The sequence below is a fragment of the Camelus bactrianus genome, chromosome 9 (assembly GCF_048773025.1).
Source record: "Camelus bactrianus isolate YW-2024 breed Bactrian camel chromosome 9, ASM4877302v1, whole genome shotgun sequence".
NCBI lineage: Eukaryota > Metazoa > Chordata > Mammalia > Artiodactyla > Camelidae > Camelus > Camelus bactrianus.
In genome coordinates this window covers 39,039,996-39,061,279 of record NC_133547.1, presented here as the reverse complement: position 1 = coordinate 39,061,279, position 21,284 = coordinate 39,039,996, and the positions used below count along the sequence as shown (strand labels likewise).

Genomic DNA, 21,284 nt, shown 5'->3' with positions numbered 1-21,284 from the left:
AATATTGCTGACTATGCCCTTTCTTAATAAAAACTCAAGTATAAACAGATACGTTAATTTAAATAATCTTTTAGATTTTGTACTATTAAAATAATAGTCCTGGAGTTTGAAACAATTTCTCTAAATAAAAAAAATTTGTGTGCCTAAGGCGATTACTCAGATTTTTTTTGTGTGGTAATCTTTAATGCGCGCACACACACACACACAGAGCTGTCAGAAAGCTGTCCAAATTACACAAACAAACAAAAAAAGTGGCCAAGTTATTTCATGGCAGTTTGTTATACTGATGGGTTACCATGGAAACAAACTCAGACTACTTGGCAACTGAGACAAAAGCCACATTAGTAAATGCTTTCCGTGATGTGACTCATTAATTTCCTATGAGTCTTATATGGTTGCTTAACCACTTTTAAGAAACAAAGCAACAGAAGATGATTTGTGTTGATACTACAGAAAGCCAAATATTTATAAGATAAATGGTAAGTTGCTGATTGTGAAATATCTAAGCAGAGGACTTAACAGAAGATAAATGTTGCTATGGCCATTGTTTATGTTTCAAAAAAGTCAAAGGAAAAAATCTTAAAAAATAAAAATAATACAAAATAAAATGAAAATTATGGACCCATTTTTTTATGACTAGTTACTGTACCAGCAAACTGCACTACTTAATATTCTAAGAATAACTTGTACATGTATATACTCTAGGCACATACTTAAAATTATGCCATATCTTGGTAACTCAAAGTATTTTTAACTTGTTAAAAACAGTGATAAAAAACTGCTATGAGGAATGCAAGCTGTTTTTCCAGACAGCATTACTGCATGGACGTTAAGAGCCAGTCCGCTTCATTCAAATCCTGTGTCTGCTACTTGCCAGCTGTCACCACAGACAGTCCTTAAACTGCATTTCTGTTTCCTCCTCTGTGGAACAGGTATGGTAACGGTACCTACACCTCATGGGAATTTTGGGAAACCAAGTGAATTATTACACTCAATGTTTGGAACAATGCCTGGCTGATAACGGATCTCCATAATAAATGTTAGATATTGTTATTATCAAGGATATAAGTAGTTTTAAGGGCACTTACATTTGCCCTCCAGAGAGAAATAATGGTTACATTTATAAGTAGAGAAATTTCTTCAACATTAATGGAGATTTCTATTTCATAAAAGACATAGATTGCTGAGAAAATGAACCTTTGGGAACTGAGGCAAAAACAAACATTTTGAGGCTCTAAGGATAAATTAGATCCATAAAGTTGGGCTTTTCAATTATAACACTAAGGATCAATGAATCTCTTATACCTCAGAGGTATTTTTGGCTTGAGTAATTGGGTGGACGGTACTATCATTCAGTGGGAAAAACTGAACACGAGATTTTTTTCATTCGTTTATTCACTCAATCACACATTCATTCATTCTGTTGGTAGTGTTAAGACAGTGAGGACAATGACAATCCAGTTTTGGACATTTTGAGGTTGAGGAGCCTGAGGTCTCTGTGATACTGTAACTTATCAGAAATACATATTTGCTGATTCAGGAGACCAAAATGTATTTCTCATATATATTTCTCTTCATCCACAGTTCCTGGCTCACAGCTCCCAAAACTGTTGGAATTTCCTAATTGTTGACATTGAGAAAAGGTGTCTTTTGTTATGTAATTGAAGCGACTCTGGATCCTGCCCTAGGGTGAGGGTTGGTAGCCGGAAGAACCAACCATGTGATTAGAGGACTGGGACTTTCAGTCCCACCCTCTGATTTCTGTGGAGGGTAGAGAAGCTTCAGGGTTGTATCAACAGCTATTGACCAATGATTTAGACAATCACAACTATGTAAAGAAGGCTTCACAAAAACCCAAAAGGATAGCTTTCTGGTCCTTTTTCAGAGAGCTTCCACATTGGGGAACCAGAATGGTTCCACGTGCCACGGTACTAGAGTTTGGATCCCTAGGCAACACTGATACAGGAGACACAGGAGAAGAGGAGGGCAGGCCAAGGAGACTAAAGTGTCAACAGAGAGGAACAAAGGAGATCATGTTACCACCAAAACTGAGGGAAAAATTTCTAAGAAGGATAACAATTAGTGTTATAATTGAAAAGTCCAACTTTATGGATCTAATTTTTCAACAATATCAAATGTGACAGAGAGGTCAGGTAAGATAAAGATTCAAAAAAACCAACAACGAAGTCATTGATAACACTGACAAATGCAGTTTCAGTGGAAAGGTGGGGGTAGAAGGCAGATTACTATGGGAAGCAGAAACGGAACAAAGAGAACTGATTTCAAATATTTTAGTAATAAAGTGGAAAAAATCAGGGTGGCAGCCAGATGGGGATATGGGGTAGAGGATTTCATTTTAACATTTTTTTTTAGGGGGGAAGGTAATCAGGTTTATTTATTTATTTTTTAATGGAGGTACTGGAGATTGAACCCAGGGCCTTGTGCTTGCAAGGCAGGCACTCTACCACTGAGTTATACCCTCTCCCCCATTTTAACATTCTTGAGTGCTATGGGAGAGAACCAGTAAAGAGAAAAGTCAAAGATTTGAGAGGGTCTGAATGATGGTGCCAGAGGGGACCCATTGCTGAGAACGTCAGAGGGGGTGGGGTCCACACAATAGCTGGGGTTGGTCCTGGACAGAAGGGGCTTCTTCTTGCTTTAAAGGGTAATTTGAAAATTAAATATATATACTGTGGAAACTACAAAGTGTTATGACTCAAGACTTCACTCAAAAGCTTTTTTTATGATACATTTCCCGAGGCCCTGGGTAAAATTATTCTCTTGCTCCTATAAACTCCTGGGACATTCTGTACGCACATCTAGAGCTGCCCTGCCAATGAAAGATACTGAGAGTAAGAGAAATAGGACTCTGATGAAGTTGTGTTGCATGTTAAAAAAGTACTCCTTTGGTATTTTCACAAGTATAGTTATTGAAAGGGAATTCTATAGAATCAGAGGAGGTTTTTGGGTATAGTGATATTAAATAGTGAATTCTAAAGAACACGGATAGGCCATCAGGGACCTATTTGAAGTTACAGATAAGGAGAAGGCTGCAGACTGTTTACACTGAGATCCAGAGTGAAATGAGCCAGTGACACAGCTGGAATGTGACAAAATAGCACGAAACAATATTAAACTTTTACTGTGAAGGCTCTACTCTGGCTGTCTTGGTTATCCTTAAAATAATCATAATGATGTGATAATGAGGAAACATTCATGCTAGTGAAGTAAATTAAAATCAAAGGCACCGCAACACAGTCTGGCTAGCTCTACTTTGAACAGAGGTCTGGAGAATAGATATATATATTTACATATGATTTAAATTTCAACAGATCTGTACACCAACAACAAGATGAGACTACAAAGGGGCTATATATAAAAGGATTGTACAGAGAATAACATGTTGGGATGTTTCCTGAGTGACACAGACCTGCTGAGGTATCTCCTGCTGTCTCTGATCACAGTCAGTGTAAATTTCATGTTTATGTATCCCATTGCATTACTTGACATGTCTGATATCATTCCTCACATGGAAGGAAACCCCAGTGGGAACAAAGTTGGTCGAGTTAGAGAAATTGCAATAAATATTTAACATAGCTTCTCAATTATTCTGTATGCTAGTTTTATAAGGGTTACCTTAGCAGTGTCCTGACCTACTGTCAGCTGGTACTAATTTACAGTTTCTCAACTGGAAACAGCTGGTGCTAATATTACAGTTATTACTGAGTTCCTGGTTGCTTCAGAAAGGCTTACATTTTATTCATATAATGAGAGAATTTATAGTTCTCAACTGCACATAATTACAAATGCATATTATCTGTGTTACTAACAATGGTTGTTTATTTTTCTATTAATAGGAACGCATTGACAGAAATTATGAAGGAAATTTATGGTTGTCAATAAAATGTTCTTTACTGATTTAGCCTACAAGCAAAATTTTGGAAACAATTACCTTCTTTTGCAAGGACTATGGACAATCTTTTCTAACTACCTTCCTGGGGCTGTTAGGTCTAAAACTGTTTCTGTCTTGTACACAGAGTAAACAGTGATGACCATAGGACAAGCCAAGTAAGATACTCATTTGAGCTTTCTGGAAATCATTCATTAACCATAAGGAATGACCAAAATGGGGAGATCTTCATGTCCAGATGGTACCCGGAGGTAATACTTTATAAAATACCTTAAGAGATTCTGAATTGGCCTAAAAAGGCAACAATAGAAGATAAAATGTTAATAACTTCAGGTTTAGACACCAGCATTAGAGAATTCCCAGAAATTGCCATTGAAATGTAGCTTCAGTTTATGAACAAGGAAATATATAAAATATTAACTAGAAAGAAAACATCACTAAATGAGTCATGCTATATTAGTGATGACTCACTACAATGAAATGAAGCAAACATGTGAAGTTCAAAATCAATGCTATGGGTAGTTCCTCATTTCATTAAGATAAAATAAGTCCTGGGTGTAAGCTAGTTTTTAAGCCACAGCTTGGAAATAGCATTCGATTAGGAAAAACCTAAAAATTTCTAATGAAACCAATAAACAGGTTTGAGGACAGAAAAAAAAATTTTTTTTTAAGACAAAAGAGACTTTCAGTCATGGGTTTGTTTTTAATATTTGTATCCCTATTTTCTCTTACACTATTTCTTTGCCCCAACCTATAACCACGTTCAACTCCCTGTCCTAAAAACAGAAACATAAAATAAAATTGTTCCTGTTTTCCCCCTTTTACCTAATTCCACTTTCCTCCTCTTCATTAACAAACTTCCCAAAAGAACAACCACACTCAGTGCTTCTGCTGCTTCACCACCTGCTCACCCCGTAACCCCTTGAAACCTGATTTCTGCTCCTATGACTCCAATGAAGCTACTCTCTGAGGTTCACCACTGGACCACTGTAACTATGTATGGTGACAGATATTAACTAAACTTACTGTGGTGATCATTTTGCAACATAAACAAATATCGAATCATTATGTTGTACATCTAAAACTAATATGATGTTATAGGTCAATTATGCCTCAATAATAAAAATTAAAAAGTCCACCAAAGACTTACTGATTGTCAAATAAACAGAGCAGCTCTCTCACCATGCCATCTCTCCACACTCTCCTCAGCTTGTTTCTCCTTTAGCTTCTGTGATGCCACATTCCTCTCCAATGTTTTGGTCTCATTTTTTCCTAATTATGTCTCTGTCTACCAAAATTCTATACTTTGGTCCTTGTGTTTTGTTCTGAATGTTGTCTTTAGCTTTAATTATCTCGTCCATGTGGATTATTTTAAAATCTAGATATGAAAGAAATCCTAACTACCGTGCTCAGTTTTACACATGAACTCTCAGCTGCCTACCAGACATCATCACAGACCCTGCTTGCACCTCACATTCAAATGTTCACAGGAAAGAGCTCAGTATTGGCAAGAGAAAAAATACATTGGAAAAAACAGAAAGAGCCAAAAAGAACTATTACTTAATTTACAGTCCATTCATGAAAGAATATTATGTATGGAACTATTAATATAACATGCTAAAATGTTTAATAATGTGGAAAATGCTTATATTATAATGATCAGTTTTTTAAAAAGCAGGATAAAAAATTGTATATGTAATTTGGCTTCAACTGTGTAAACAGTGAATTGGAAGAAACTGAAATGGTCTACATAAAAATGTTAACAGTGATTATCTCTGATAGGTGACATTTTCTTCTTTGTAATTTTATGTATTTTCCAAATGCTCTGTAGTAATCTTGAATTAATCTTAGAATCAGGGGTAAAAAGGGGAGATTCAAGGTCATGTTGCCTACAGAATAAAATCTGGTCTTCACAGAATGGCATCTAAGGCCTGCCAAAATTTGACCCCCAGTGCGGTCTCGTCCTTAACTCTAGGCCCCAAACATTCTCTGTTCCGCGCTACTACCTAGCCACCAGGTTCTCAGTGCTGTGCACTTTGACAGCTCTGTGTTCCTGCTTGTCAGGTCTGTTTTCCTCCTATCAAAGCAGGACATTTTGACCCTGAATATCTTTGAACCCTAAACCATAATACAGAGCAGGAAGGCAATGCTCAAAATTTTCTGTTGGATTAGCCAAGAAAGAAAAAATTCTACAAGTATTTTATCTAACTCATAATGAATATTACTGGTAGCAATAATAAACATAAAATTGGTTAAGATAATGCACTGGCTAAAATAACATATGCTAAAGATTGCTCTTGTCACAAAAATTAAGAATTCCAAACAGAAATGAGATACGTAAAATCTGACCCTGGAAATCTGGGCTTTGTAAAATTAATAGCTACCTGACAGATAGTGGCAGATTAATACAAATGAAAATAGATATTATAGTCTTTACTCTTGTTTTATAGCTCAGGGTCCTTGTAAAATATACAGAGAAGAGAATAAACACCAAGGAAAATAATTTCATAAAATAAAAACTGAAGTGAAAAACAACAGAAATAGTTCAATTGCCTGAACACATAGTAGACAATCAACAGATATTTGTTAAATGAAATTGAATAAACTATTTGGTAAAGAAAATTGTCCAAGGAGTTAATCAGATTGGCTTAATGGAGTTTTGTCAGAAAATGCTTTCTTAAATAGCCTTATTGAGATATAATTCACATATTATACAATTCAGTCAGTTAAAATGTACAATTCAATGGTTTTTAGTATATTTAGAGTGTGAAACTGCCACTACAATCAATTGCAGAACATTTCCATCACCTCCAAAAGAAACCTCACAGTATCACTAGTCACTCCCCATTTCCCTCCAACCTCCCCATCCTAGGCAACCACTAATCTACCTCCTGTCTCCTTAGACTCTGCCTATTCTGGACATTTCATAGACATGAAATCATACAACATGTGGTATTTTGTGACTGGCTTCTTTCACTTAGCATGAAGTTTTAAAGTTTCACCCATGATGTGGCACATATCACTACCTTCTTTCTTTGTATTGCCAAATAATATTCTATTGTATGGATATTCCATATTTTATTTATCCATTTAATGGTTGACAGACATTGGGGTTGTTTCGACTTTTTGATTATTATAAATAATGCTTTGAAAATTCATGTACAGTTGACTGTTGAACAACATGGGTTTGAACTGTGCAGGTCCACTTATACAGGGATTTTTTTCAATAGTAAACACTACAGTACTACACCATCCATGGCTGGTTGAATCCTCAGATGTGGGTAAGCAGAACTGTGGATAACCAGAATAAGGAGGACTAAGATACATGGCTAAATGACTGCGGGGAGGGCCAGTGTTCCTAACCTCCATGTTATTCAAGGGTCAACTGTATAAGTTTTTATGTTGACATGTTTTCACTTCTCTTGGGATATATTAGTGGAACTGCCAGATCATATGATAACTCTGTTTAACTTCTGAGGAATTGCCAGTCTATTTTCAAACAGTTGCACTAGAAATACTTTCTTGATGAAGATTCAGTGTTGATGTACCACTCTAAAAATAGTTTTTAATAATATATACAAGTCAAAACATTATTAGAGTCAAAATGTCTGACATTTTCATCCCATTTCCTCGCTACCAGTTAAATCCTACTAATCTTTCAAAGCTTAGCTTGCATGCCGCCTCTTGCATGCCAATTCTTCCCTACTTTCTCAGTCAGAGCTAACAGCTCCTTTCCTCCTTTGAACTGCCACACAATTTTATTTGTACATTCATGGTTGCCTTTGTCACTCTGCATTTAACAATATATGTGTCAGTATCTCCCACTAAACTGCAGGCTTCCGGATGGTAAAAATTTGTATTTTATGTTTACAGCAGTGATTATTATGAAGAATACATCATTTGAGATGATGAAAAGAGCCCATGCAAAAGATGGAAGTAAGTATCATAAGTATTTTCACAGAACAAACTTACCTACAAGGTAATACATTTAATATAAGATAAACTTGAAAGAATTTTATCAATAATTGCTGGCATTTGTTGATGACCAACACATAAGATCTATCTCAAGAGGTGTAACAAGCAAAAATAATGGCTTAGATAAACAGAAATACAAGTGGGGAGGGGTGGAAAGAGGGACTTTCTTAAAACGTTAAATAAAAATTAATTACAGAATAAACCTGTATGTCTGTATTTTATTAAATCATATTAGTTGGTAGAATGACTGAATGGACCCATCAAGGCTACTGCAGAAAATTCAGGGCAAAATGTCCCTAAATTACAAAGTTTAAAAAAGAGAAAACTTTCCTTTTAATACTAATTCACTTTCCTTGAATATACTAACATGTAAATAATTGGCTCGGACTAATAAAAATGGGGGGGGGCACGGTAAAATATTTATTCATTTTTTTTAAATTGTGGGAAAATATAACAATTTACTATTTTAAACATTTTAAGTGTATAGCTCAGTAGTTTTAAGTACATTCCTATTTTTGTGCACCAAATCTCCAAGAACCCTTTTCATTTTGTAAAACTGAGACTGTACCCATTCAACAACAATTCTCCACTCCTTCCTCCCTGCCAGCGATCATCATTTTACTTTTTGTCTCTATGAATTTGACCACTTTATGTACCATACATGGAATCACACAGCAAATGGTAGGTGAATGGATAAGTAAACTGTGGTATATCCAGATAACAGAATATTATTCAGTGCTAAAATAAAAAGAAATGAGCTATCAAGCCACGAAGACATGGAAGAATCTTCAATGTAAATTACTTAGTGAAAGAAGCCTGCCTACTGAATCTGAATATGGCTACCTACTGTGTGATTCCAACCATACGACATTCTGGAAAAGGCAAAAACTATGGAGACAGTAAAAAGAACAGTGGTTTCCTGGAGTTAGGGGGAAGGGGGGATGAGTAAGCTGCACACAGATTTTTAGGGCACTGAAACTATTTTGTATGATACTGTAATGGTGGATACAAGTTATACATTTGTCAAAGCCAATAGGATATACAACACCAAGAGTGAACCCTAATGCAAACCATAGGCTTTAGGTGATAATGATGTGTCAATGTAGGCTCATCAGTTGTAACAAATGTACCACTCTGGTAGGGATGTTAACAGCAGGGGAGGCTGTGTATGTGTTTGTGTGTGTGTGTGCTTGAGTGTGTGTGGGCAGGGAGTACATGGGAACTCTCTGTACTTTTATTCAATTTTGCTATGAACCTAATACTGCTCTAAAAATAAAGTTTAATTAAAAAAAAAAAAAAAAAAAGAGGGTGGGTAGAAGTGCCCTTAGAGAATTCAGTGAAGGAATCAGAGAAATAGGAGGAAAAGTTTCATGGAAGCCAAGACAGTCAAGTTTTAAAAAACAGGTAATTTTCACAGAATGCTGAATAGAGCACAAAGGCACAAATGAGAAATAGTGACTAGATACAATCAGAGATGGCTGATGATATTAGCAAGGACAGTTTCTGTTGAGTAATGGGGTGGAAGTCAGAGTATGGGGTTGAAGGAAAAGGAGGAATGCTTAAGAGACAGCAAGTGTAGACTATTCTTTCGTGAAGTTTGGATCAGGATTGTGCAGAGAGAGAGAAATGCAAGTTAAATGGAGGTGGGATCAAAGATACAGGAAAACAGGTTGGCATTGAACAGGAAGAATATTTTGTTCTCTGAAATGAGTGAAAAGATTAGTGAGGATGAAGATTAAATTTGTACGTGGAGGGTGTGAGACAGAGAGAGACAGAGACGCATAAAAGGAGGCAAGGGTTCCCAGGAAGTGAAAGTCATGACCTAACATGACCTCGTTCTTGGATCCCGAGAAGTAACAGCTGGAGGACCTGTCTGGTATTACCTGGGCCCTGGATATGACACTAAGTTATTTTATATCCATATTGGAAGTCTTAAGGTCATTCAGTTCTATGTACGTATCCCTTTTATCCCTGTAATCCACAGGAAAGGACTACAGTGTAAGCCTTGGTCGCCTATTCCCCCTAAGTCCCAGACTGCTCTTTCCTACTGTTCTATTCTTCCTCACCCTGATTCATTCTTCAGTTGCTGCTCCTATTCCCAACCCATTCTGCCATACCACCCGAACCCTGGTTCCAGGGGTAGACAAACTCCTACATTCTTAGCCACTTCTCTTAACACTCCACTTGCTGCCTCACCGAAACCGGGCCATGTCATGGGCACACTGCTTGTGCTGAAGCCCCGTAGGGCAGGTCATGTTTATTCTCCACCCCAATCTTCCCAGGAAGCAGTGCTAGCATGTTCCTAACTCCTCAGTGCCACTTACAGGCTGTAATGCTTCTGCTTTCAAGCCTGAGGCACAGATACCTGGCTATGTCTCACTTTTCTTCTTCCAGTTAATGTCACACTGAAGTACCTATTTCTAGTCCTCCCCCTACACACACTCCAAAACCTACAATATATTGGCTATTTTAACACCATGCAAATAACCTAACACCCTAGACTCAGAGTTCTTTGCCCAATGCCTATCTATCTTCAGTAACACTACACTCTGCACCGTGCCACCTCTCTAGATTTTCTCTAGAGAAAAAGATGCACACGAACGTGCACAGTGCCATCACTAAAATTCATGTTCTAAATTTCAGCTGGGCCCTGTCTTTGGTCAGCTTCCTCTCCCATTCCTTACAGAAACTTTTCTGATCTTTTACCATTATCCTCATATCCCTTACTTCATCCTTTTTGGTTGCTACTGAGAAAACTAAGGTCATCAGATGAGAATTCTCTTAATTCCAGCCCTAAGCCAACCTACCATAAGTCATAAGTCACTCCTCTGCTTTTGGTTCCCCAGATCCTACAGTAGCAAAGTGAGTCCAGACTCCTTGAAATGACCGCTTCCTCTCCCGCTTTTTATGCAGCGGCAGTAACACACCGCTGTACTCACGGCTCTCCCAGCACACACCATGCTGCTGTTTCTTGCCACTGGGTGCACTGTTCCTTCTACCACTCCTCTTCCTTCCCCAGCTAGACTGTTTTCAAAACCTTGCTAAGGAATTATCATCCATGGCACTCCCCCTCCCTCATCCCCCCCCCAAAAGACCAGTTAAACACTTTTTCCTACCTCTTCTTGTATTTATTTTTACTACTGTAAATTTTACACTGCGTGGTGAATTTCTATAGGTAATTAAAAGAACAAATTTGGGTAAAATGACCAGTAGAAACATGAACTACAGGAATTGAGTAAGAGGTGAAATCATAGTGGGGACAGTGAGAAAGGATTTCATTCATTCAACAAATAACCTATATTATTTAAGGACACAGTAAGTGAAGGTAAGTGTTGGAGGAAAGCAGTGGGTAGAGTGTAGGCTGGGATAGGTATGGGCATAAAGGTGATGAGACACTTGATCTCATTCATAAGGAATGCTTGGAATTCTAATCAACTGAAAGAATGGTAATGGTAACGAGGTGGGAAAAGGAGAGAGTACCAAGGAGACGAATGCACACACATCTGGCCAACATAAGCTCACGAGTCTTGGCTAAAATGGGAGGTTTAGGAAGAGCCGTATTATGAAATAAAGTTGAAAGCTTAATCATAGAAATCCTGGAGTTAGAAAGGACCTTAAGAATCATCTAGATCACCCATCCTTCTAATGAAGGATAACATTCCTGACAAACGGACAAGGCAGACTGTTCACTACTGTTCTCTTCTAAACGTTAGAGACAATTTTTTTCTATTATTGTATTGAATAGAAACATGACTTCTTTACCATTTCCCCACTGGTTCTGGTTCTCTCCTCTGATGTGCCCAGCATAAGTCTATTCCCTCTTTATGGGGCAGTCTTTCAAGTATCTTTCATTCAACTGACGCGTGATCTTGAACAAATTACGCTACTTTTCTGAGGATCAATTTTCTTTTTTGGGGGGGGAGGGGTAGGCAATTAGGTCTATTTATTTATTTTTAGAGAAGGTGCTGGGGATTGAACCCAGGACCTTGTGCATGCTACGCATGTGCTCTACCACTTGAGCTATACCCTCCCCCATAATTTTCTCTTCTCTAAAAGAAAGGAGTGGCAGAGGCTAACTCTCCCCTGATAAGTGTCCTCCCTTTCTCTTTATTGTAATTCAATCTTTTGCTGGGCACATGGACACCCAGCAAAGACAACATTTCTCAGCCTTCCTTGGAGCTCGATGTGTCCTTGTACTCAAGTTCTGGTCAATGGGCTATGAGCAAAAGGGACCTCCCCTTCTGCTTTCTTCCTTCCCAGGGGCTGGAATTCGGATGTGAGGTGAGCCAACTTAGTCCCTGTGGATGAAAACAATACCTTGGGCATGACAGAGCAACAAGATAAAGAGCCAGGTCCCCTGATAACTTGACGGAGCAGAGCCATGTCATCATGAACTTTCTATGAGAGAGAAATAAACTGCTATCTAGTTTTAAACACTTGTCTTTCAAATATATGTGTTACAGCACTTGAAATACATTCTAACCCAATAGGAGGCAACACCCCTATAAAAGGGATTTTGTAGTAAATAAAGTTAGGAATGTAAAATATACATATATACAAGTTCATTTTTTAGTATTTGAACACCATCATCTTCTCTAGAGACTCACTCCACTCCCCTGTTAGTAACATAATTCAAGATTCCTCAGAATTTTAATGTACTTCCCTGGGTCTCTACTTGATAATACTACCTGTTGAAGGCTGACACCCCAAACTGAACATTAATTCTTTATAAGCTGTGTTTATGGAACAGCATATAATTTCCCATATGACTTCCCCATATATTTAATTTGGGGACCTCTGTGTATTTGCCATTCTTAGCAAAGCTACAACAGATCCTTTCTTCAAATACCTGCATTCTTTCAAAAAATATAAACAGCCTCCTGTGTAAGGCTTAGTGATACAATAGTGAATATTAACTTACTGGTGTAAAACAGCATTGATAATAGTTTTAAAAGGTCTAACTAGCCAGTAATGAAACAATTTCGAGAATTTACTACTGGAAAGTCACCTCTTGGGAAAAACAGTAGATGCATGAGTACTGTTTCTTATTTCTCACATACAATAACCTTGGGCAAATCTAAAGGGGCCAGGCTTAGTGGTGTCACACACTGGAACCAATTTTATGAGACTACCACTCAGAAAAAGTCATACTATACATAATCACCTTCTGTTTTGTTAAAACATAAAGATGAGAACACATATACCCTAAAACCTCAGAGGCTGCAGACTTCAGTGATTAGAGCGTGCCCTGGAGCCAGACTACCTCTGAGCTCCGCCACTTGACAAGCTGTGTAACTTTCAGCACCTCTCTGTGCTTCTGTTTCCTCAGGTATAAAATAAGAGTAGTAATAACAGTAAAATGTAATACTAGTACCTTCTTCCTAGGATTATTTTGAGGATGCAGAGGCTTAGAAAAGTTCCTGGCACATGGGGAAAGTGCTCCATTAAGTGCTAGCTACCATTATTATACCTATTATAACAATGTGACTAGATGACCCCTTTTCTGGTCAGAGTAGAAATAATTTTGAACCATACGGTCAAACAGCATTTTCTAATCCTGGTTATTTTTTCTTTATACTAGCTACTTATTAGTAACTTTTTCATCTTAAAAAAGTCAATTTAACATATCAATAGGCAAATTGATAGTATACACATATCAAAAGCCTTATAAACGCCCCTTGACTCAAATAATTCCATTTCTAAGTGTTAATCCTAAAAAAAAAAAAAGCACACAAAATTTGACTTTAATGATACTCATTTTAGTGTGTTTATAAAAGTTTTAATAAAAAAGAAAGCAAAGAAGAAAGACTTTCAAAAGAGACTTTGTTCAATAATCCATGGAAACCTATATAATAGAATGGCATGCATCTATTAAAATAATTCTATAATTGAATACCTAATGATATGGGAAGATACATTAAATGAAAAAGATATAAGTATAGTATGATTCCACTTTGGTTTAAAATTATGTGATAAGTGTGTGTGGAGTGTGTGTGTGTGTGTGTGTGTGTGTGTGTATACAGATCAATAAAGACTCCTACGTTATACTCCAACATACTAATAATAGTGATTATTTCTGATTGGTTCATTTATATGCAATTTTTATTCTTTTTGCTTTTCTGTTTTTAAGTTTTCTGCATGAATATGTATCATTTCTGCAGTAAGGAAAAAAGTTACTTAAAAGAAGTACACAATGTACAATGAACTAAAATCCCCAAAACATGAAGATATAATCTGGCCAAAGAGAAGAAATTCCTCAGCTTGTTTACAAAGTAAATGATCCAATACACAGATGTGCTCATTAGCTTCCTGTACACTCCCCGATTTCACGTGGTTTTCTGTCACAAGCTCACGTGAAACTTAGAAAAGTATTTAGCTGTGAGCACAAAAAAAGATGGAAAAAAATAAGGCAAACTCAAACTTGGGAATCCTAAAAAATACAAGATAATTTTCTTCTTATATTTCTTTTTTAAAGTAGACCAGAAATTAAACCTGTTCTGACAATCACAATAAACTTCAAAAGTGATTTGAATGCTTTTACAAGGGAAGAGTGCTCTGAAAAGATTTTAATGCAATATTCTGTCTTTTTGAAAGGTCTTCAAAAAGATTTTATTAGGCAATAATTTGGTTTCAGTTTATTAGATTACTATAATTGTACAATGTATCTTCTGAGCTTTTATTAACTATGGCATGTAAAAATCTGCCCATTTTAATAACATTTATTACAAATAAATACCTTTTAATCTTTGTATTTTTTCCTAACCTCTTCACTGAACACACTTTCCCAGCAGAAACCGGGTCCTTCTAAGATTAATTTTTGCTAATAATCTTTAAAAGGGCAAAACTGTGTAAGGCAATTCTAGATGAAAAGTTCAGTAAACAGTCTTACTCACAACAGATCAGAATCTAAGACATCTACGATAAATATGTCTCCAACCGCTTATCAGGTTGTCAGTCAATGTGGTATGTTAAACATACAACTGACCTCCTTGGGTCTTCCCCCACCATATATTGGTTCCCCTCAACAAAACAAAACAAAGATTCTTCTTGACTTCTTTACTCTAACATGTTGTCAAGGCATTTGTCATAGCATTATCAGTTCAGGTTCTTATTTGCTTCTGCCTGGGTTATTTTAATAGACTCCTAATTTGCCTCCTCATTTCCAATCGATCCCCATTTGAATCCAAAGAGCATCAGCCCACCAGCCAGCTTAAACACCCCTTTGATCACATTGCACATTACAGCCTAGTGTAAGAATCTTAGATTGACTTTTATCCTATGAACAGTGGAAAGCAAATTCTTTATAATGGCATTCAAAGTCTTTACCTTCTGCTAGAAGTTTAATGTGAACGCTCTGTAATCAGGCTAATGTATCACCAACTCCTATCGATGACTTGCTCAAACTGTCCCCATCATCCTCACTTCCTTGTCAACGCAAATTCATCCTCCCAGAACGTGCAACTGAAAAGCTGATGTGATTTTCAGTAACCGCTTACAATACAGTTTTAAATAAATTATTACCTTCAGAATTTCAACAACACTCACATATTGTCTGACCCACTGATTAGGCACTAACTCATACTGTCTCCTACTCTCAAGCAATTATACATGTATGATCTAATTTCATTAAGCGGAGGTAATTCCCTTATGGGCCTTTATATTTGTTGTACTTCTCATAGGCCCTGACAGCTAAAAACTTGGTAAATGCTCAATTAATATTGGTAAACAATGAATTATCTTCATCTGTAGTTTCTGCACAAAACCAAATATATTTATAATCTGCTATGTACCTCTAAGGCTTTTCTTTGATAAAATGAATGATTACTTTACGTAGGTTCATGCATCAGGGGGTCCCCAAAACCACCCCTAGGTTCAGTGACCCATTAGGAGGACTCACAGGACTCAGTGTATAGTCATACTCATGTCTAAGATGTATACAAAGCAGAATCAGCCAAGGGCAAAGGCGCAGGGAACAAAGTCCTGAGGAACCAAGTGCAAGCTTCCAAGAGTCCTTTCCCAGTGGAGTCACCCAGAACACAATTTCTTCAGCATCAAATTATGATAACACATGTTGTCTACCAGGGAAGCTCATTAGAGATGCAGAACCTAAGGTGTTTTTTTTTTTTCCTCTCTCTCTCTCTTTTTTTTTTTTTTTTATGGCTGGTCATGTAGGCACCCCTTGCCTAGCACAGCCCAAAAGTCCAGACTCCCAGAAAGCACTCAGCATAAACCACACTGTTTGTAGTCTAGGCACAATGAGTCACTCTAAAGTTTCATGTCAGTGTGGGCAACTGCTGAACATTCCCAGATGCCAGCAAAAACACTGCAAGCGGGCACTTCTAAGGAAAGCAGTCTTGGGCCTGCTAAGTTAACTCTTCCTATGTAGTTCATTTAATATTTTTATGGGAGAAATGTTAAGTGTTAACTATATTTGATTTATCAGAGGTACAAGGTGATTTTTTAAAAAAATTAAAATCTAGCATTTATTTTGAGATGCACTGCCTAGACTGGTACCCAAGAATGAAAAGCTAGGCAATTTTTAAGTAATTCACTTCCTTTAGGTACTTCTAGTTTTCTTTCTTTTTTCTTCCAAAACGAGGTATCTTTTTCAAATCAACACTTTCATAGGTGCCAGGAGGAAAGAATTAAGTAAACATGTAAAGGAAACAAACCCTCTCAGGCAAGGTCCTTGTCTTCTCTTTACGTGTCAGCTGGGTGCCAGAGCGCTGTGGTAGCTGTTTTAGGTACACCGTCACTAAATCCTCTCAACACCCCCATCAGCCAGTGATGGTTCCTGTTTTATAGATGGAAGCTTTGCGAGGCTAAGTTATCCACCCAGGGTTACCAAGGTGGAGAAAGGGTTTAGGCTCAAATCTGCCTCATTCCAAACTCTTGCTCTTAGCTTTACACCAACTACCTCTACCTAACAAGGCACAGATTTCTTACTGTGACTCATTTCCCTCAAACAATACAGTGATTGTTTGGTTGGTTACACAGAGCACCATTCTTAACCTAACTTTGATTAAAGTCACATTTTAGTTTGAAGAGAAAAGGGTAAATTTAATCCAGGATACTCTGCTTTTTCCTTTCCAACCTTGCAAACTCCAAGTCAAATTACACCCTTTGCTTGTTAAAGCCATTAGGAAGCTCCCTATTCAGCACAGCACACAATTTTCTCCTTTATCTGACATACATCTGATTGAAATTAGATAGACCTGTATTTGAATTTTGGCATTTCGCTTACCAGCTGTGGGGATCTTGGAACAGCTACAGTGAGTCTCAGTTTATTCATCTACAAAACGGGGAGCCCTACCTCATAGGCTTGCTGTGAGAACTAAATAAGTTAATATACTTGAATGGTTTAGCCTACACACATTTGCTGAATAAATGATTCCTGCAACTGATTTGTTAAGAAGCAAGACAAACCAATCTGAGGGGGAAAGGAGGTAGTAGGGAAGTGCCCTGACCACCAGGTGTCACCACTAGCCCAGAAGAGTTGGTCTAACGGCTAGAAGTGAGGGGTGGGACTCTGCGGCAGGACAGCGTAAGACTGTTCTTTGCATCTACCCAACATTCAAGAATTGGCTTTGGCTTTCAACACCGTAAGAGCTGGTACAATATTTGTTGCACCATTCTCAGCTACATTGTTCTTTTACCACTGTGTTGAAAATGTCTGTAATAATAACTACTTAGATAAATAGCCACAGATTTGTCATCATAGTTTAATCGTTACAACTATCCTCAGACACCATTTTTTAAATTCTGAGACTCAGTATTGCTTCATACTTCCTTTGCTTTGGTCAACTAAACATTTATACTTTCTGGATTCCATAAACTTCAATACTGCCACCGCGGACAATTTTCCTGTCCCAGTTCTACAACCCACGGGCATTATTTCCTTTACATTATTAATGGGTGTGACAAAAGGAAAGCAGAATATTTTTTCAGGGTAAAAATAAAGTCCACTGAAAAGTACATTTCAGCAAAATAAGCATTAACCATGCGCCTTATTCCTTGATCTCAGAAACTTAGAAGTTCACTTTTAAAAATTCTGCAAATCTTCTATTATCTTAAGGAAAATTTACCCTAGGGTAGATCTGTTAATCTACAAAAAGCCCTGAAATGACTCCAAGAACAGTACCACTCCTGACTTCATTCTCAACCTGCCAATGACTTCCCCTAAGAGTGCCCAGGGGCTCATTTCAAAATGAGGGCTGGGTCCGGGCTCTCTTTCTGGTTCTAAGTCCTCCACACTGAGAGCCACTAGCGGCCACTTCAAGACGGGTAATTCTGTGAGCGTTGGGGCGTAACTGGACACGCAGCTCTGAGAGGAGGCACAGGCTTCTGTCCCGCCTGCCAGGGAACAACTGACTCAAGTCAAGCCTGACCAGGCCTACCCCGGCCGCATCCTAGGCTCCCGAGCCCCCGGGAACAGGGAGGAAAAGAGCTAAGCACAGGCTTCTGTTTAGAGTGGGCGCTCTTGGAACTCGAGCAGTTTGGGTTATTTTTGTTTTAACAAGAGCTCGAATTCCACTTCGCATTTCACAAATATGGAAAGGTCTGAAAAGAAACCAGAAGCATCCTCTCTCTTCTGACCATCGCTCCCATTCCTAGCCAATTTAGGAGGGAAGAGCCGGTATCATGAACCATCTGGAATCAGGAGCGCAGGTGGCAAACCCAGCCGAGAAGAACCCATTTGCGAAGCACTTTGTGCAGATCGATACATTCCTGACCGATTTCAGACTGGTCCCTAGAGAAAGAAGAGCTCACGGGGCTGGCCGCCCTCCTGGAGCAAATGGGCCACGGAAAGAGATGCTGCTCATCCAACAAGCCCCTGCCGGGCAGGCGAGGGCGCAGCTGCTCGGAAGCAGCGAGCGGCGCGGCGCGGCGCGGCGGGCGGCTTACCTGGGGGACTCGGCGGTGAAGCTGCCGCCGTCCAGCAGCCGCATCTTGCAGAAGAGGACCCCATTGACGAAGGGCACCGAGGAGAGCTCCTCGAGCTCGAAGTCCACCTTAAACTTAAACTTCTTCTTCTTCATCATCATGAGAGCCAGCCGCCGGCGAGCCGGGTGCGGGGGCGGCCCCAAGGGGCGCGCGGGCCGGCGCCGCCGCTTCAACTCAGCCGAGCCCCGGGCCCGCCCAGCCCCATGGCCGGGGCCGCGAGCTGCGCGCGGGGGCGCGGCCGCGGGGCGCCGCGGGCCGGCCGGGGCGGGGGTCGGGGCCGGGGCCGCCGCCTCCTCTCGCAGCAGCCCGGGCGGGAGCGCGGCGGCGGCCGCGGCGCAGACGCCGCCCGCGCACGGGGAGCGGTCGTGCTGCAGCTCGCCTGAGCGGTGGGCGCCCTTTCGGTGTGCAGCTCGCCGCTGCCGCCGCCCGTCTGGCAGTGGGAGAGGCGTAGCTCGGAGAACCGCCGCTGCCACCGCCGCCTCAGCGCCGCCTCAGCGCCGCTGGGCTCGGGGCGCCCCCAGCGGCGGCGGCCGGCAGCGCCTCGGCGGGCGGAAGCGGGGGGGCGGGCGAGGAAAAATTCGGGGCGGGCGGGCGCTTCGTCGCGAAACTGCCCCGCGACGGCAATTAGGGCGTCACGCCTCTCTGGGGTTAAAAAAAGGCAAATCCTTCCAAAAAGGAACTTCCTTCTACAGCTTCCTCTCGGCCCTTCTTTCAGTTTTTGCCCCACCTCCTTTCTTCCCCTCCCTCTCCAATGATATTTTTTCCCTTGGGTTTGAGAGTCATGGGTTAATAGGGGAATCAGAATCTCCACGACGTTGTTTTCGTCAAATTGAAATCCAAAAACGAAAATATCTCTTACGTGCTTTAAATTCACGAGCCTTCTAATATAAAACAAGGAGGAGGCAGGAAAAAGAAAAGGGATTGAACTGTGTTGAGGACCCAGGTACTGTACTGCTACAGGCGTTTTCTCTGGTTTATACTTTAATGCCTGTCATCCAGGATAAAAGAGTACAGAAGGGATTAAAATAATACTTTCCCTTCTAAAATTTGGCTGCCCATACCGAGAACTGGAAAAAAAAATTAGTCTCCATAGATGCACAGCAATTACCTGCCCTCCATAGGCATGTATATGCTGTTACAAATGTATGTTGCCTGCTTGGTTACATAACGTTCGTGTTTTCAGTCTGTTATACCCAAACATGCCCTTGCAGGAATCTCTGAAAGGCTGCCATTGAAGAGATTCCCGTTCTCAGTTCACTCATTTATTCCTTCCTTCATTCATACAAAAATTTCTTAATCGCCTAAAATGTCAGTCACTGTCTAGACTCAGTGATTAAAAGACAGACAGACAGACACACACACACACACACTCTCTCTCTCTCTGACCTCAAGAATTTTAAGATCTAGTGAGAGAGACATAGGTAAATTTGTCATCAAAAGCCAAAACCTAGCATTTGTGTTTAGAATAAAGAAGCAATTTGTCTCGAACTCAGAAGAGGAAGTAATTAGTTTAAGTTAACCAGTGTTCTGAGTTTCAAAGACTGAATAGGATTTGGGACAAAGTGGGGGGTGGGGGAAGGGGAGTATCTTACATCTACTGGAGGACACAAGTAGGTAAGCAGGCAGTGGCGGTACAATGTGACATTGAACTCTGTCTACGTATGACCGTGGGTGAGTAGAGGCTGCTGTGGGAATGTAATGCATCTAACTAGGATAAATCGGGTTGTGGAAGACTTTCTGGGGTAGGTGACATTTGAGCTTATGTCTGAATGGTGAGAGTGGGGGTGGGCAGCAGTTTCCAGGAAGAATGTACAAAGGCTCAGAGGAAGAGAGACCACGTTGCAAGAGGAACTGAAAGTAGTTCAGTCTGGCTGCAACTTAGAGTAGGGTGTGGTGACAGGGATATAATAGGGAGCCATTGAAGTTTTAAAACAGAGGAATCATATACTCAGATTTGAAGTATATAAAGATCTCCAGCATCAGTAAAACTGAAGGAAGAATCTAGTATTCTTTTTTAGTTGATTATTAAACACTGTGTTTGAGTCAAGTTCCAGGCAAGAAACAGACATCATACTCAAAGTGTTTAAATGAGGAAATTTTAATGAAAGGACTCTTTACAGAACTGAGGGCAAAGTAAGGAACCCATAGTCTGGTAAGGAGTTGAAAAGAGGGGGATAAATATCCTGACCTCTCTCAGCTCCTGCTCTCTGATCTGCTGGTATCTCCCATGATCTAAAACCAACCAAAGTCGGAGGACATGGGAACCTGGAAGATGCAGTTTATAGAGGATGGCCTCCTGAGGCACAGGGTAAGGTGCAGAATTGTGGAGAGTGATGGAGTTTAGGGAACAGAAAGCTACCAGCACACACCTGTTCAGTCAGGGTTCACTGTAGAAACCTGAAACCACTCTAGCTATTTCAAAAAGAAGAGTATCAGTCAGGCAATTTTGTGCTTC

The 21,284-nt window shown here is 39.6% G+C and overlaps 1 protein-coding gene across 4 annotated transcripts in view; it reads right to left on the bottom strand.

Moving 5' to 3' along the window:
• EEIG2 (EEIG family member 2) overlaps positions 1-19,066 on the bottom strand; it is an 81,031-nt gene extending 61,965 nt beyond the window's left edge. For all 4 annotated transcript variants that reach the window (XR_012509164.1, XR_012509165.1, XM_074370083.1 and 1 more), the window contains exon 1: positions 18,791-19,066. Coding sequence is in view for 2 of the 4 variants with exons in the window: in XM_074370083.1 (XP_074226184.1) it covers positions 18,791-18,930 (140 nt within the window). In the remaining 2 variants the exon portion in view is untranslated. The remainder of the gene's footprint in view (positions 1-18,790) is intronic.
• Between the last annotated feature and the right edge of the window lie 2,218 nt (positions 19,067-21,284).